General features: G+C 42.7%; 1 protein-coding gene and 2 long non-coding RNA genes across 3 annotated transcripts in view; 1 reads left to right on the top strand and 2 right to left on the bottom strand.

The window, feature by feature from the left end:
* LOC103246010 (uncharacterized) overlaps positions 1–18,669 on the bottom strand; it is a 48,898-nt gene that overhangs the window by 3,761 nt on the left and 26,468 nt on the right. The window lies entirely within an intron of this gene.
* On the bottom strand, positions 11,479–12,101 carry LOC103246003 (small ribosomal subunit protein eS10-like). The gene has a single exon (XM_037982777.2). It carries the CDS (start codon positions 12,057–12,059, stop codon positions 11,562–11,564), a length of 498 nt encoding a protein of 165 aa, XP_037838705.1. The 5' UTR covers positions 12,060–12,101; the 3' UTR covers positions 11,479–11,561.
* Positions 16,180–18,669, top strand: part of LOC119618572 (uncharacterized) — a 48,537-nt gene continuing 46,047 nt past the window's right edge. The window contains exon 1 of the long non-coding RNA XR_005234954.2: positions 16,180–16,566. This is a non-coding gene — a long non-coding RNA (uncharacterized lncRNA). The remainder of the gene's footprint in view (positions 16,567–18,669) is intronic.

The raw sequence follows: 18,669 nt of genomic DNA, 5'->3' as shown, positions 1-18,669 counted from the left end.
CCAAATTTTAACTCCTACAAACTGCTACAGCCACATCCTCCAAGTCCATAGTCTCTCAAAGTGCATGCATATGAGTTCTCCTGTGTTCCCATGTTCCCTCTAATACTTGTCAACATCGTTTTGCTGGAGAAGAGAAGAAAAAAAAAATTTTTTTTTTTTTTTTTTTTTTTTTTTTTGAGATGGAGTCTTGCTCTGTCGCTGAGGCTGGAGCGCAGGGGCGTGATCTTGGTTCACTGCAGCCTCCACCTCCCGGGTTCCGGTGATTCTCCTGCCTCAGCCTCCTGAGTAGCTGGGATTACAGGCACGTGCCACCACACCTAGCTAATTTTTGTATTTTTGGTAGAGACGGGATTTCACCCTGTTGGCCAGGCTGGTCTCAAACTCCTGACCTCAGGTGATCCGCCCACCTCAGCCTCCCAAAGTGCTAGAATTACAGGCATGAGCCACCACGCCCGGCCAAAAATAATTTTCTATTACTCATAAGTTTATACAAAAATAAATTCATTCACTAGTTCATTTACTCCAGCTGAAGCCAAGTTAAGGATCTAAAACACATTTGCCAAAATGCTTCCCACTTTTCTGTAGGCCTTATTCCTTCTTCGGTTTTCTTTTATAATTTTTCTAAGACACGACTTCTTAAGAGATACATGTAAAGGATTCTAAATTGCATTTCTTTAAAAAATCACCTGTTTCATAAACATTTTGCATTCCTGATTTCAGGATTTGAGCTGACTACTCCATGGCCTACAGGCTGACTCGTCTCAGGGTTGGTGGCACCTCCGTAGTTACACCATATAACTTGTAGACACATACTCCTTACAGATAGGTGAGGCCTGGGAGGAATGGCTTACATTTTTTTTTTCAACTTTTATTTTAAGTTCAGGGGTACATATGCAGGATGTGCAGGTTTGTTGCCATGGTGGTTTGTTGCACAGATCATCCCATTACCTAGGATTAAGCCCAGTATCCATTGGCTATTCCTCCTGATGCTCTCCCTCCCCTGGCCCCATCCCATAGGCCCCACTGTGTGTTGTTCCCCACCCCCAGATGTCCATATGTTGTCATCATTCAGCTTCCACTTATAAGTGAGAACATGCGGTGTTTGGTTTTCTGTTCCTGGGTTAGTTTGCTGAGGATAATGGCCTCCGGCTCCATCCATGTCCCTGCAAAGGACATGATCTTGTTCCTTTTTATGGCTGCATAGTATTCCAGGGTATATATGTACTACACGTCTTTGCTATTGTGAAGAGTTCCACAATGAACATACATGTGCATGTGTCTTCATAATAGAATGATTTCTATTCCTTTGGGTATATACCTAGTAATAGGATTGCTGGGCTAAATGGTATTTCTGCCTCTAGGTCTTTGAGGAGTTGCCACACTGTCTTCCACAATGGTTGAACTAATTTACATTCCCACTAACCATGCAAAAGCGTTCCTTTTTCTCTGCAACCTCGTCAGCATCTGTTGTTTTTTTACTTTTTAATAATAGCCAGAATGACTTACATTGATATCCAAGGGTGGACCAGCTCCCATGTTTCCCAGCCTGTGAGGAATCTCCTGTGAAAATCTGAGCTAGCCAGCACCATATTTCCCATCGATGTCCATCACGTGTTATGGCCCCTGACCCAGGCTGCAGGTGCCCGAGTAAACTCAAGTTTCCTAGGGTGTCAGTTCTAAAGGAGACATCGTCAACACTGACCTTGAGGTCTGTGAAGCCCATGGTGGTCTCTTTGGAGGAGGGTGAGGGTTAGGGCAGGGTGGCTGCCCAGTTCCCAATAACAGCCCTTTTTCTGGAATTGCCCTTGATTCTCAGAACTATGGTGAACCTGGCCAGTGCTAGGAGAGTGAAAGGCAAAAGGGACTCTATGGCCAGAACTTGCCACCATCTCTACCAAATTTATTCTCTGGGCCCTCCCTATTGTTCACTTTTTCAGGAGCTGAGATGAGCTGAGCTAAACAGGGTGGAACAGAAAGTCGAGACCCCAAGAGAGGAGGCATCTGATCCAACAGCAGTTCCAAAATCTGCCACCAGGTGACAGCAGAGCTCCTGCTCTGTCTCTGATCTCTCACTGGCATGGAGTCCCCTGGGACTCTGACCTGCCTGCCCCCCAGGCTTGGCCTTGAGGTTCCTCAGTTTGTCTCAAGTCTGCGATTCATTGTTAGCCCTCCAGTCCCCATCAAAAAGTGCCTCTAGCAGGGTAAGATTCTGTGGTCTGTTGGGGCACAGGGACTGTCTTGTGCCCCCTGAGAGTCTGTTTCCAAAGGAGCCTGTTCATTTCACTGGAGGCCTAGGGCGGGGCTACCATGCAGCTCTGGAAAACCCAGGAGACAACACAGAGCAGCTCAGGCCAGTGTCCACCAAAGAGAGGATTCTAGAGCCCAATAAAGTGTCCCCGCTGCTGTCCCCTTATCTGTGGCCACAAGGCCTTGAACCCAGACTCAGCTTCACTCCCTACAGCCACAGGCCTGAGCCCAACCCAGCCTGGTAAACCATATTCTGGAATTGTTAAAGAAAAAGATGAAGGCCTGAGGGCTCGAGGTCTGGGGCCATGTGCCAAGCCCTGCCTTCTCCCCTGGCCATCATTCCAAACAGCCCTGACCTTACTGAACTCAAACAAGGACTCCACACCCCAACACCCGATGTACCAGCCCAGGAGTCTCCCTGTAAGGCCCCAGATTTCTGGATGAGCACAGACCCATCTGATGGCCCCTAGGAGGCTGTTTGTGGCCTGAGTTCTGGTTCTTGGCACCCTATCCACAATCAGGGCAGACCAGCCTATGCGGGAAAATGAGACCTGGAGAGGTTGGAGAGGCTGCCCAAAGCCTGGGGCCTGAAACCCGAGGTCTGGCAGGTTCCTGGCTCCACACTCTCTCAGCTCCCTGTGACAATCCCCTCATTGCACACATCACAGTTATAATTCCATGATGCTTATGCTTACATGGCCTTTTAATGTCCTGCCACCCTCGTGACCTGTAAGCCCCATGAAAGAAGGGACTATGTTCACTCCTGTAACCCTCTGCAATGAGTGCAATGCCTGGCACACAGTAGGTGCTCAGAAAATAACTAGAATAAGTAAAATAATAAGTGGACATCCTCCTAAAGGAGATCTTAAGACGTTTATAAAATGTTTTACAATTTACAAAGCACTTCCCACAATTTTCCCCTTTCGTTCTCCCCACCACCCTGTGAAATAGGTACTATTAGGCCGAGTGCAGTGGCTCACACCTGTAATCCCAGCACTTTGGGAGGCCGAGGCAGGCGGATCACCTGAGGTCAGGATTCTGAGACCAGCCTGGCCAACATGGTGAAACCCCGTCTCTACTAAAAATACAAAAATTAGCCAGCCATGGTGGTGGATGCCTGTAATCCCAGCTACTCTGGAGGCTGAGGCTGGAGAATCACTTGAACCCGGGAGGTGGAGGTTGCAGTGAGCCAAGATTGTGCCACTTCACTCTAGCCTGGGCAAAAAGAGCGAGACTCTGTCTCAAAAAAAAAAGAGAGAGAGAGAGAGAGAAATAGGTACTATCTATTATTGCCCACATAATGCAGTGTATTTGTTTTTCTCTGTAGCAACTAATTAACACACACACTGGCTAAAACAACACAAGTTTATTATTTTATAGTACTGGAGGTCAGACGTTCAACTCAGGCCCTATGGGCTAAAATCAAGGTGTCAGCAGGCCTGTGTTCCTTCTGGGAGCTCTCAGGAAAATCTGTCTCCTTCCTTTCTCCAGTTTCCAGAGGCCACCCATGTTTCTTGGCTCATAGTCACTTCCTCTAGCTTCAAAGCCAGCGATGTCACATCTCTCTGACTGAAGCCAGAAGAGGTTCCCTGTATTTAAGGACGCCTGTGATTAGGTTAGACCTACCTGCATAATCTGGGATAATCATACATTCCAGACATTAGGATACACACATCTTGTGTGTGTGTGTGTGTGTGTATATGTGTGTGTGTGTGTGTGTGTGTGTGGTGGGTGGGGAGAGATATTATCCTGCCTGACACACAGAGATTCATAAGCAGAGAGGTGAATTAACCAGTCCACCTTGCCCAGCTTGTGACTGAAGTGAGATTTAAAGCCAACATTTTGGGGCTACAGAATCTGAGCTCTTCCTCCCCTTTTCCAGAGCCAGAAGGGAAGGACACAGGGGCCCAGTCTCCATAGAGTAAATACACATTTTATTTCATTTCATTTCATTTCATTTCATTTCATTTCATTTCATTTCATTTCATTTTTCAAGACAGGGTCTCACTCTGACTCCCAGACTAGAGAGCAGTGGTGCAATCACAGCTCACTGCGCCCTCAACCTCTGTGGCTCAAGCAACCCTCTCACCTCAGCCTCCTGAGTAGCTGAGACTACAGGAATACACCACCACACCCGGCTAATTTTTTTTAATTTTTGTAAAGACAGGGGCTCACTTTGTTGCCCAGGCTGGTCTCGAACTCCTGGGCTCAAGCACTCCTCCTGCCTCAACCTCTCAAAGTGCTGGGATTACAGGTGTGAACCACTGTGCCAGCCCTCACTTTTATTTATGATTAAAGAGAAAGAAATATATATATGTATATACGCGCTTGTCTGGACAGTGAGATCGTGCGGGAAAACTTTTTATTTGCTTGCCTTTATTATCATTAGTTTAACGGTGTATTTAATAAATACAACGTTTTCAACTAGAGGGAAAAAGGATTAACTCACGTCATTGGTTGAGGGTGAAGGCGTGGAGCCCCCACGGCCCTCCTCTCTGCAATTAAGCAAATGGCCAGCAGATGGCGGGGCACGCTCACAGCAGGGCCTTGCTCTCCGGACCATCTCTTTTATGGGCCGCAGGGCAAAGGTCTTTCCTTTTCTCCAAAAACCACTCTACAAGGAAATCCCCAGAAACATCCCAGCAGGCAAGACAAGGGCATAAAGGCCAGGGGGTCCCCCAGCCTGAGGACAGCCAGTTTGGGGACGTGCCCTACTGCATGCCCCATCCCCTGAGCCAGGAACAAAGACCGGAGGTCAAGCCGGCAGGAGTTGAGGAAGAGGGTCAGGCGTGGCTGCAGGGCAGCAGAAGGCAGGATCAGCTGGGTTACAGGACACTTAGGATGACAGGACACCTTACACGCTTTTACACACATTTGTCATTACATCTCCTCTTCCCTGTGGCCCAGTATGGAACCTCGCATCAAAAATACTGAACTGGCTGGGAAGATGGTTGGTAGCCATGCCAGTGCAGTTTCTGAACCTCTCCAAATTTCTACATAAAAATAAGCAGGTCAGGCCAGGCGCAATGGCTCACACCTGTAATCCCAGCACTTTGGGAGGCCGAGGCAGGCAGATCACCTGAGGTTAGGAGTTCGAGACCAGCCTCGCCGACATGGCGAAACCCCATCTCTACTAAAAATACAAAAATTAACTGGGCATAGTGATGCACACCTGTAGTCCCAACTATTTGGGAGACTGAGGCAGGAGAATCCCTTGAACCCAGGAGGTGGAGGTTGCAGTGAGCCAAGATCATGCCACTGCACTCCATCCTGGGCAACAGAGTGAGACTCTGTCTCAAAAATAAAAAATAAAAATAAGCAGGTCAGATTAGCAAAAGTAAAACCTACAGACAATGTTCGCCTAAAATTAGATGATAAGGTATCCCCGTGAACACCAAAACACAAGCCGGGGAAGCACAGCCCTCCCATAGCCGCCTGCATGTCATCAGATCCCTGTACGTTCCCCCAGGGAGGCTTCCTTGGTTTAGGTTCTGGCCCTCGGTGCCCCATCCAGAGGGAAACAAGGAGCCCTCGGATGGACCTAAGAACAGGAGAATCCCAAAAGAGCCAGCAGGTATTCACGAGGAAGCAAGAAGGGACAACTGGAGACAGCAGCAGAAGCTGGGAGGGTCTCACCCAGTCCGGGAGCAGGTGAGAGTCAGCAAGTAGCAAGGGACTGGAGCAGCGGAGCCTTGAGAACCCTCAACACTGACCCACTTGGCTTCCCTTGCATGACAGAATCACATAGTGCTGGGCATGGGATCAAAATGGAGCAGGATCTGGACAATCAAAAGGGAGGAAGAAGGCCGGGCATGGTGGCTTATGCCTGTAATCTCAACACTTTGAGAGGCCGAGGCAGGCAGATCACTTGAGGTCAGGAGTTCAAGACCAGCATAGCCAATGTGGTGAAACCCTGTCTGTATTAAAAAATACAAAAATTAGCCAGGTGTGGTGGCAGGTGCCTGTAATCCCAGCTACTTGGGAGGCTGAGGCAAGAGAATCACTTGAACCAGGGAGGCGGAGGTTGCAGTGGGCCGAGATTTTGCCATTGTACTCCAGCCTGGGTGACAGAACGAGACTCCGTCTCAAAAAGAAAAAAAAAAAAAGATTCAGATAGCCAAGGAACCTCAGGAAGCAAGCCATCATATTTTTGCATAGCATGTGAAAACCACAGGAGAGGGCACTCTTGAAGCTGGAAAAGCCATCCTGATCATCTCATTCTTCAATTTTAGGAACACTAATTCCACCTAAAAACTAACAATGGAAAAGTCTTGAGGCCAAATCCCATGCAAAGTTCATTTAAGCAAAAGGAGAACAGGGAGCAAAATGACATTCCTAGCAACAAAAAAGGCATGCCAGCAGGACATATCTCGGAAGAGATCAAAACTGTAACCTTCTATTTTAAAATGACCTAAAATTTCAATTATGCACAATGTGAAAGAACAACATAACTGAGAATTAGAAAGTCATATAAATAAGGTGACACAAATCAGGAAAGAATTAAAAACATAAGAAAAAAATTTCAGGAATGAAGACTAGAAGGAACATAAGAGCAAACTGATGCAACTTTAAGATAATGCCTTAAAAGAAAAAGGTGAAAAGGAAGAAATATTTTAAATCAGTAGGAAATGAAGGCTATTTTCTAAAATAGTCTAGAGAAAGTGACAAATATTGAAATTAGGCAAAGAACTTCCAACGTGTCAATAATAAGAGTTATTGAAGAAAACCAAAGCAAGAGGACAAGTAATAAAAACAAAACCAAGAGAACTTACTGAAATTTTTAAAAATTGAAGTTACATATTGAAAGCACATACTGCATACCTGAAAATATCAACCCAGAATAATCAGACATATTCAAATAAAATTACAAACTTCAAGAAAAGTGAGGTGGTGAGGGGAGAATCTAGGCAAATAATTGACTTATAAGGAAAAATCAACTATTATCAGACTTCTCAAGAGCAATGCTTTACACCAAAAGAAAGAAGTTACATAATTAAGATGTTCAAAAACAAAGAATATGTTAATAATTTTATGTCCAGCAAAACTGACTTGAAAGCATAATGGGCACAGGCAACTCGTTATTAGTGTGAAATAACCCAGGAGATATTGTTCTCATGAGTTCTTCCTGAAAACCTCTTAGATAAAAAGCTTCAGACAAGCAAAATGACTAGAAAGACAAAAAATCAAATTTAAAAAACTGGTAGTGAACATCAAACATGTAGTTATGTATGTAGCTAAGACTAAATAAGAATTATAAAGGAGAAAATATAGCAGGTAATGGCTATACACTCTGACAATGTAGCTACAAGACCACTTTTTTTATTTTTAATTTTTGTGGGTACATAGTGCTTTTTTTTTTTTGAGAGAGTTTCACTCTGTTGCCCAGGTAGTTGTGCAGTGGCACAATTTCAGCTCACTGCAACCTCCACCTCCTGGGCTTAAGGGATCTTCCTGCCGAAGCTTCCCAAGTAGCTGGGACCACAGGTGCACACCACTGTGCCCAGCTTATTTTTTAAGGTTTTTTGTTTTTTGTTGTTGTTGTTGTTGTTGTAGAGACAAGGTCTCACTATATTGCAGGCTGGTCTTGAACTCCTGAGCTCAAGTGATGCTCCTGCCTCGGCCTGTCAAAGTGCTGGTATTAGAGGCGTGAGCCACTGCACCTGGCCATAAGTGCATATATTAATATTTGTGGGTTACATGAGATATTTTGAAAGAGGCATGCAATGTGTAATCGTCAGATCAGTGTAAATGGAGTATCTATCACCTCAAGCATTTATCCTTTGTGTTACAAGCAATTCAATTACTCTTAGTTATTTTAAAATGTACAACTATTTTTTATGATAGTCACCCTGTTGTGCTAGCAAATACTAGGTCTTATTCATTCTAATTTTTTGTACCGATTAACCATCCTACTCTCTGTCTCCATGAGTTCAATCATTTTATTGTTTAGCTCCCACAGATAAGTGAAAACATGTGGTCTGTCTTCTTCTTTTTTTATATTTTTTTAATTTTATTTATTTATTTATTTATTTTTTTTGAGGCGGAGTCTCTCACTCTGTTGCCAGGCTGGAGTACAATGGCACAATCTTGACTCACTGCAACCTCCGCCTCCCGGGCTCAAGCAATTCTCCTGCCTTACCCTCCAGAGATGCTGGGATTACAGGCACGTGCCACTGCCTCCAACTAATTTTTTTTTATTTTTAGTAGAGATGAGGTTTCACCATGTTGCCCAGGCTGGTCTTAAACTCCTAACCTCAAATGATCCACCCGCCACCGCCTTCCAAAGTGCTGGGATTACAGGCATGAGCCACAGCGCCTGGCCGGAAGTTTGTCTTTCTGTGCCTAGCTTATTTCACTTAACCTAATGACCTCCAGTTCCATCCATGTTGTTGCAAATGACAGGATACCATTCTTTTTATGGTTGAATAGTATTCCATTGTGTACATGCACCACATTTTCTTTATCCACTCATCTGTTGATGGATACATAAGTTGCTTCCAAATCTTGACTCTTGTGAATAGTGCTGCAGTAAACATGAGAGTGCAAATATCTTTTCCATATACTGATTTCATTTATTTTGGGTATATACCCAGCAGTGGGATTGCTGGATTGTATGGTAGCTCTATTTTTAGTTTTCTGAGGAACCTCCAACTTGTTCTCCATAGTGGTTGTACTAATTTACATTCCCACCAGCAGTGTACAAGGGTTCCCTTTTCTCCACATCCTCACCAGCATTTGTTATTGCCTGTCTTTTGGATAAAAGTCATTTTAACTGGGGTGAGATAATATCTCATTGTAGTTTTGATTGGCATTTCTCTGATGATCAATGACTTTGAGCACCTTTTCATATACCTGCTTGCTATTTATATGTCTTCATTTGGGAAATGTCTATTCAGATATTTTGCCCATTTTTAATAGAATTATTAGATTTTTCCTATAGAATTATTTGAGCTCCTTATATATCTAGTTATTAATCCCTTGTGAGATGGGTAGTTTGCAAATATTTTCTCCCATTCTATGGGTTGTGTCTTCACTTTGTTGTTTCCTTTGCTGTGTAGAAGTTTTTTTAACTTGATGTGATCCCATTTGTCCATTTTTGCTTTAGTTGCCTGTGCTTGTGGGTTATTATTACTTGAGAAATCTTTTACCACTCCGGTGTCCTGGAGAGTTTCCTCAATGTTTTCTTTTTGTGGTTTCATAGTTTGAGGTTTTAGATTTAAGTCTTTAATCGATTTGGATTTGATTTTGCTATATGGTGAAAGACAGGAGTCTAGTTTCATTCTCCTGCATGTGGATATCCACTTTTCCCGGCACCGTTTATTGAAGAGTCTGTCCTTTCCCCAATGTATGTTGTTGGTACACTTGCCAAAAAGGAGTTCTCTCTAAATATATGGATTCATTCAGGGGTTCTCTATTCTGCTGCACTAGTATATGTGTCTGTTTTTATGCCAGTACTATGTTGTTTTGATTCCTATAGCTATGTAATATAATTTGAAGTCAGGTAATGTGATTCTTCCAGTTTGGTGCTTTTTGCTCAGGATCACTTTGGCTATTCTGGGTCTTTTGTGGTTCCATATAAATTTTAGGATTGTTTATTCTATTTCTGTGAAGAATGTCCTTGGTATTTTGATAGGGATTGCATTGAATCTGTAGATTCCTTTGGTTAGTATGGACATTTTAACAATATCGATTCTCCCAATCCATGAATATGAAATATCTTTCCATTTCCTTGTGTCCTCTTCAGTTTCTTGCATCAGTATTTTATCATTTTAATTGCAGAGATCTTTCACTTCTTTGGTTAAGTTAATTCCCAGGTATTTTGTTTTATTTGTAGCTATTGTAAATGAGATTCATTTCTTGAATTCTTTTTCAGGTTGTTCGCTGTTTGCAAATAGAAATGCTATTGACTTTTGTATGTGTTTTTGTATCCTGCAGCTTTATTGAATTTGTTTATCAGTTCTAATAGTTTTTTTGGTGGAGTCATTAGATTTTTTCAAATATAAAGATTATATAATCTGAAAACAAAGATAATTTGAATTATTTCTTTCCAATTTGGATGCCCTTTCTTTCTTTCTCCTGTCTGATTTTTCTAGATAGGATTTCCAGTACTATGTTGAATAACAGTGATGAAAGTGGCCATCCTTGTTGTGCTTCAAATCCTAGGGGAAAGGCTTTCAGTTTTTCCCCATTCAGTATGGTACTAGCTATGGGTCTGTTGTATACAGATTTTATTATGTTGAGGTATGTCCTTCTATACCCAGGTTTTTTGAGGGTTTTTATCATGAAGGGCTGTTGAATTTTATCAAATGCTTTTTCAGCATCAGTTGAAATGATCTTATGATTTTTGTCCTTCATTCTGTGATACAATGTACCACGTTGATTTACTTGCATATGTTGAACCATCTTTGCATCACTGGGATAAATCCCACTTAGTCATAAGGAACGATCTTTTTAATGTGTTGCTCGATTTTGGTTGCTAATATTTTGTTGAGGATTTTTGCATTAAAATTCATCAGGGATATTGGCCTGTAGTTTTTGTTTTCTGTTGTTGTTGGTGGTGGTTTGTTTTGATGTGTCTTTGTCTGGTTTTGCTATCAGGGCAATTCTGGCCACATATAATAAGTGTGGAAGTATTCCTCCCTTCTCTATTTTTGGAACAATTTGAGTAGGATTGGTATTAGTTCTTTAAATGTTTTGTAGAATGCAGCAGTGAAGCCATCTGGTCCCAAGATTTTCTGTGCTGGGAGACTTTTTACTACGGTTTCTATTTCATTACCTGTTACTGGTTCAGTCAGGTTTTGTTTGTTTGTTTGTTTGTTTTGAGACGGAGCCTCACTCTGTCGCCCAGGCTGGAGTGCAGTGGCCCCATCTCGGCTCACTGCAAGCTCCACCTCCTGGGTTCACACCATTCTCCTGCCTTAGCCTCCCAAGTAGCTGGGACTACAGATGCCCTGCCACCACGCCCGGCTAATTTTTTGCATTTTTAGTAGAGACAGGATTTCACTGCGTTAGCCAGGATGTTCTCAGTCTCCTGACCTCATGATCCGCCCACCTCGGCTTCCCAAAGTGCTGGGATTACAGGCGTGAACCACCGCAACCGGCCACATTTTGGATACTCATGATTGAATCTTGGTAGGTTGTATGTATCTAGAAATTTATCCATTTCTTCTAGATTTTCCAATTTATTAGCATATATTTGCTCATACTAGCCATTAACTATCCTTTGAATTTCTTTTTTTTTGTTTTGTTTTGTTTTGTTTTTTTAAGGTTTTTTAGTTGTAAGTTTATTCAATGCAAAATAATCCTCTTCAATTTTACTGAGGTGGCTGACCACGTCCACGACCAAATCCACCTCTAAACTGGAATTCGGTTGCTGACCCAGCCCCAGCCTCAGCTTTCTTGTCAGCACCAGGTGGTACAGCACTCTGTCTGTAGGTATCTCTGTCAGCTTCCCCTCTTGTGAGTCTCGCAGGTCGCTCACCCTCCAGACCTTTAGGCTGAGGCCTGCCAGTCTCTGGACGGCTACGGCGTAGGGTGGCAGGCACAATCTCCGGGGGCAGATGAAGGTAATCACGGAGATACTGGATACCCTCATTGGTAAGGTACCAGTAGAAATGTCTCCAGGCAAACTGTTCCTTCACGTAGCCTCGGGACTTGAGAGACTGCATGGCCTTCATGACATGAAGGTTGGGCACATTCTTGTCTGCCAGCTCCGGGTGCTTAGGCATGTGGACATCCTTCTTGGCCACCATGACTCCCTCCTTAAAAAGGAGTTCGTAAATGGCAATCCGGTTCTTCTTAGGCATCAACATCTCAGCGGCTGCAGGGTCCGGGGCTGGGGCTATCCTTTGAATTTCTGCAGTATCAGTTGTAACGTCTTTCTCATCTCTGATTTTATTTTTTTGTCTTCTCCCTTTTATTCTTCAATTGTCTGTCTAAAGGTTTGTCAATTTTATCTTTCAAAAAAACCTTGTTTATCTTTTGAATTGTTTTTTGTTTGTTTCAATTTCCTTTATTTCTGTTCTGATTGTTATTATTTCTTGTCTTCTACTAATTTTAGGTTTGGTTTGCTTTTGCTTTTCCAGTTCTTTAAGATGTATCATTAAATTGTTTATTTGAAGTTTTTCTTCTTTTTTGATGTAGGTGCTTATAACTATAAATTTCTCTCTTAGTACTGCTTTCGCTGTGTCCCATAGGTTTTAGTATTTTATGTTTCCATTATCATTTGTTTTGAGAAATTTTTTTATTTCCTCCTTAATTTCATCATTGACCCACTGGTCATTCAGGAGCATATTGTTTAATTTCCATGTGTTTGTATAGTTTCCAAAATTTCTCTTGTTATTGATTTCTAGTTTTAGTTCATTGTGGTCAAAAAGATGCTTGATACATTTTTCAACTTTTTTGAAGGTTTTAAGATTTGTTTTGTGATCTAACATATGGTATATCATCAAGAATGATCCATGTGCTGAGGAAAAGAATACATATTCTGCAGCCACTGGATGAAATGTTCTGTAAATATCTATTAAGTCCATTTGGTCTACAGTACAGATTAAGTTCAATGTTTTTTTGTTGATTTTTCTGTCTGGAAGATCTGTCCAATGCTAAAAGTGGGATGTTGAAGTCTCCAGCTATTATTGTATTGGAGTCTATCTCTCTCTTTCGCTCAAATAGTATTTGGTTTATATATCTGGGTGCTCCAATGTTGGGTACATATATATTTACAATTGTTATATCCTCTTACTGCATTAACTCATTTATCATTATATGGTGACCTTATTTGTCTCTTCTTATAGTTTTTGTCTTGAAATCTATTTTGTCTGATATAAGTATAGTGACTCCTGCTCCTTTTTTGGTTTAAGAGGCATGGAATATTATTTTCTATCCCTTTATTTTCAGTCTGTGTGTGATGTATGTTTCTTGTAGGCAATAGATCATTGGGTCTTATTTTTTTAATTCATTCAGCCACTCTACGTCTTTTGATTAGAGATTTTAGTCCATTTATATTTAATGTTATTGATAAGTAAGGACTTACTTCTGCTATTTTGTTATTTTTGTTCTGTGGTCTTCTCTTCCTTCTTTCCTTTTTTTTCTGTCTTCCTTTTAGTGAAGGTGTTTTCTTCTGGTGGTATGATTTAATTTCTTGCTTTTTATTTTTTGTGTATCCATTGTATGCTTTTGATTTGAGGTTACCAAGAGGCTTGCAAATACTATCTTATAACCCATCACTTTAAGCTGATAGCAATTTCATAGTGCTTGCATAAACTAATAAGCAAAAAGAAAACTAATAAAGACTCTACACTTCATTCCCCTGCTTTCAACTTTTTGTTTCAATTTATGTCTTACTGTACTGCCTATGTCTTGAAAAGCTTTTGTAGTCATTATTTTTACTGGTTCATCTCTCAGTCTTTCTACTTAATAGCAGTATAACACACTACAGTTATAGTGTTATGACATTCTGGGTTTCTGTGTATTTACTATTACCAGTGAGTCTTGTACCTTCAAATGAGTTCTTATTGCTCATTAATGTCCTTTACTTTCTGATTGAAGTATTTCCTTTAGCATTTCTTGTAGAACAGGCCTGGTGTTGATGAAATTCTTCAGCTTTTGTTTGTCTGGGAAAATATTTCTCTTTCATGTTTGAAGGATATTTTCATCTGATATAGTATTCTAGGGTAAAAAGCTCATTTTTCTTCAGCACTTTAAATATGTCATGCCATGCTCTCCAGTCCTGTAAGGTTTCCACTGAAAAGTCTGTGGTCAGACATATTGGAACCCAATTTTTTGTTATTTGTTTATTTTCTCTTGCTGCTTTTAGGGTCCTTTATCCTTGACCTTTGGGAGTTTGATTATTAAGTGCCTTGAGGTAGTCTTTGGGTTAAATCTGCTTGGTATTCTATAACCTTATCATACTTAGATATTGGTATCTTTTTCTAGGTTTGGGAAGTTATCTGTTATTATCCTTTTGAATAAACTTTCTACCCCTATCTCTTTATCTACCTCCTCGTTAAGCTGAGTAACTCTTAGATTTGCCCTTTTGAGGCTATTTTCTAGATCTTGTAGATATGCCTTATTCTTTTTTTATTCTTTTTCTTTTGTCTCCTCTGACTGTGCATTTTCAAATAGCCTGTCTTCAAGCTCACTAATTCTTTCTTCTGCTTGATCAATTCAGGTATTAAGGGACTCAGGTGCGTTCTTCAGCATGTCAATTGCATTTTTCAACTCTAGACTTTCTGCCTGATCCTTTTTAATTATTTCAATCTGTTTATTAAATTTATCTGATAGAAATCTGAATTCCTTCCCTGGTTTTTCTTGCATTTCTTCGAGTTTCCTCAAAATAGCTCTTTTGAATTCTGTCTGAAAGGTCACATATCTCTGTCTCTCCAGGATTGGTCCCCACTGCCTTATTTAGTTTGGTGATACCATGTTTTCCTGGATGGTCTTGATGCTTGTGGATGTTTGTCAGTGACTGTGCATTTAAGAGTTAGGTATCTGTTGTACTCTTCACAGTCTGGGTTTGTTTGTACTTGCCTTTCTTGTGGACAGGTACAAGCAAGCCCAGACTGTGAAGGACAAGTATTGTGGAAGGACAAGGCTTTCCACGTATTCAAAGGGACTTGGGTGTTGTGATCTAAGTGTTTGGTCACTGCAAATGTTTCTGCATTAAGGGACACCCCAAGCCCAGTAATGCTGTGGTTCTTGCAGAGTTGTAGAGGTACTACTTTGGTAACCTTGGATAAGATCCAGAAGAATTCTCTGGATTACTAGGCAGAGATTCTTGTTCTCTTCCCTTACTTTCTCCCAAACAAATGGAGACTTTCTCTCTGTGTGCTGAGCTGCCTAGAGATGGGGGAGGAGTGACACAAGCACACCTGTTGTCGCCATCGCTGGGACTGTGCTGGGTCAGATCTGAAGCCAGTACAGCATTAGGTCTTGCCCAAGGCCTGCTATAACCGCTACCTGGCTACTGCCTATATTTGCTCAAGGCCCTAGGGTTCTACAATCAGGAGGTGGCAAAGTCAGCCAGGCTTATGTTCTTCCCTTCAAGGCAGTCAGTTCCCCCAGGCCCCAAGCAGGTGCAGAGATGCTGTCTGGGAACGAGAGGCTGGAGTCAAAAAGCTTAGAAATCTACCTGGTGTTCTAGTCTACTGCAGCTGAACTGGCACTCAAACCACAAGATGTAATCCTTCCCACACTTCCCTCCCAGGCCTGGGACTCATCCTTCAGGGCAGTGGGTTTCCCTCCCACCCAAAGCAGGTCCAGAAATGGCATCTAAAAGGCAAGGCCTGAAACCAGGGACCCCAAGAACCCTCTTTATGCTCTAGTCCACTGTGGCTGAGCTAGTATCTAAGGTATAAGACAAAGTCCCCTTTACTTTTTCCTCTGCTTTACTCAAGCAGGAGTTCTCGCTGTGGTTCTCACCATAGCCACCATAGCTGGAAATGTGCTGGGTCTCACCTGAAGCCAGCATGTCTCAGAGTCTCACCCAAGGCCCATGATAGGTACCAAGGTATCGCTGCTGGGATTTCAAGGTTCCAGGACTCTTTAATCAGCAGGTAATGAATCCTGCCAGGACTGAGTCCTTCTCTTCAAAGCAGTAGGCTCCCTTCTAGCCTAGGGTGTGTCTAGAAATATCATCTCAGAGATAGGCCCTGGAAAGGGGACCTCATTACCCTAACTGGTACCCTATCCTACTGTGGCTGAGCCGGCCTCCAAGAAGCAAGACAAAGTCCTCTTTACCCTTCCATCTCCGCAACTCAAGTGGAAGGAAGAAGTGTCTTTTGGAGTTGCAAGCTGTGCTGCCTGGAGCTGGGGGAGGGGTGGTGCAAGTACTCCCTTAGCTGCCGCAGCTGGTGTCTCAGTAGGTCATGTGCCCTCCATGTCCACTGATTCTGAGCCCAGCTCAGCACTAGGACTTGCCTAGGAACTGCAGTCCTTGTGACCTTGACTGCCATTCAAGTTTATTTACAACCCAGAGCACTTTACCCCCATGGTGGTGAGGTTTGCTGAAACTCAAGTTCCATACACTGAGTTGGGCAACTCCCTTGGGCAATTCTCCTCTGGCTAGGGCTGGTCTAAATATTCTCTCCATCATCAGCCGTCAGCTGAATTCAGTTCGGTTTTACTTTCATTGTGACAAAGCAGCATCAAATTCAGTGCAATGTCTCACAATGGCTGCGCTCTCCCTCTTCCAAGCACAGAGATTCTCTCTCCACGCCACACAGCCACTGCCATGGCATGGGGACAGGTGGCATCAGCAACTCAAGACTGTCTTCCCTACCCTCTTCTTTGCCTCTTTCACCGGTATGAAGTTAAAACCAGGTACTGTGAGTGCTCGCCCACTTTTTGGTTCTTATGATGAAGGTGCTTTTTTGTGTATAGATAGTTGTTAAATTTTATGTTCCAGTGGGGGATGGGGAGATGGAGCCTTCTATTCAGCCATCTTGCTCCACCTCCTACAACAGCGGTCCCCAACCCCCTGGCCATGGACTGGTACTGGTCTGTGGCCTGTTAGGAACCACGCTGCACAGCAGGAGCTGAGCAGCAGGCAAGCAAGCGAAGCTTCATCTGTATTTACAGCTAATCCCCATTTCTCATTACCACCTGAGCTGCACATCTCATCAAATCAGTGGCAGCAAATTAGATTCTCACAGGAGTATGAACCCTATTGTGAACCATGCATGCAAGGGATCTAGGTTGTAGGCTCCTTGTGAGAATCTAATGCCTGATGATCTATCACTGTCTCCCATCATCCCCAGATGGAACCATCTAGTTACAAGAAAACAAGCGAGGGCTCCCACTGATTCTACATTATGAGAGTTGTATAATTATTTCATTATCTATTACAATGTAATAATAATAGAAGTAAAGAGCATAATAAATGCAATGCACTTGAATCATCCCGAAACCATCCCCTACCCCAATCCGTGGAAAAACTGTCTTCCACAAAACTGGTCCTTGATGCCAAAAAGGTTGAGGACCACTGCCCTACAAGACCACTTTTGAAATAGGAATAATGGGAAGAGCACATTCAAAAAAAAAATGTTTTAAACTGTTTCCAGTAATTATCTTATTGATGCTATTACTGCTGTCATCTTGAGACCATTGCGTGTGTAATGTGGGATAAAGAAAATAAGTAATTGCAGATTGTTTTAATTCTATCATCTCCTATATTATTGAGGGTCTGATTCTCAATATGGAAGAAAGCAGAGAGGTAATATAGAAAAGATTAAGTGAAAAACCTAAGTGTGAATTGGATGTATTAGTATGAACTCAGGGTGCTATCCTCCTGGTTTCTGGCTGAAAGGTGTGTGTGTGATAAAATACATTTCCTAATAACCACATCAGTAGCCATTTGCATCCCTAGCATCCAGACAGTGGTCATGAAACCCTATTTTCCATTTAAAAATAAAAAGGGGGCCGGACGCGGTGGCTCAAGCCTGTAATCCCAGCACTTTGGGAGGCCGAGACGGGCGGATCACGAGGTCAGGAGATCGAGACCATCCTGGCTAACACGGTGAAACCCCATCTCTACTAAAAAAATACAAAAAAAAAACTAGCCAGGCGAGGTGGCGGGCGCCTGTAGTCCCAGCTACTCGGGAGGCTGAGGTAGGAGAATGGCGTGAACCCAGGAGGCGGAGCTTGCAGTGAGCTGAGATCCGGCCACTGCACTCCAGCCTGGGCGAAAGAGCGAGACTCCGTCTCAAAAAAAAAAAAAAATAAAAAAAATAAAAAAATAAAAAAATAAAAAGGGACCAGGCACAGTGGCTCACCCCTGTAATCCCAGCACTTTAGGAGGCCAAGGCAGGTGGATTGCTTGAGCCTAGGAGTTCAAGACCAGTCTGGGCAACATGGAGAAACCCCCTCTCTATAGAAAATACAAAAATTAGCTGGGCATATTGGTGCATGCCTATAGTCCCAGCTACTCAGGAGGCTGAGGTGGGAAGATCAGTTGAGCCCAGGAGGTCAAGACTGCAGTGAGCCATAATGGCACCACTGCACTCCAGCTTGGGTGACAGAGTGAGACTCCATCTCAAAAAATATATAAAAATAAAAGGACTTCCTGGAGAAAAAGCTGATTCCAGGTCTGGAGCAGAACATTATGAATGCAGATGAATTTGGTACATCCTGTCATACAGAAAGCATGGCATCAGAGATGACCGTCTCAGAGACGACTAGGGTTATAGCGAAAGGACTCAAGAGCCAACCTAAAGAGGCTTTCACTGGCAAGAATGGGACCATTTGGGTCTCAAAAAGAGTAATTCTTATAGAAACTGTGGCTTAAATTAATTTTTAAAAAACTTTTTTAAAAAAAGAATTCTTGGCGGGGTGTGGTGACTCATGGCTGTAATCCCAGCACTTTGGGAGGCCAAGGCAGGCAGATAACTTGAGACCAGGAGTTTGAGACTAGCCTGGCCAACATGG

This window comes from Chlorocebus sabaeus, chromosome 2 (assembly GCF_047675955.1).
Source record: "Chlorocebus sabaeus isolate Y175 chromosome 2, mChlSab1.0.hap1, whole genome shotgun sequence".
In the NCBI taxonomy this organism is placed as follows: domain Eukaryota; kingdom Metazoa; phylum Chordata; class Mammalia; order Primates; family Cercopithecidae; genus Chlorocebus; species Chlorocebus sabaeus.
The sequence above is the reverse complement of the archived record's forward strand: the minus strand, read 5'-3'. Positions and strand labels throughout refer to the sequence as shown.

Coding starts and splice junctions, on each gene's coding strand:
- LOC103246003 (XM_037982777.2), bottom strand. CDS start 12,059: ATGTTGATGCCTAAGAAGAACCGGATTGCCATTTACGAACTCCTTTTT.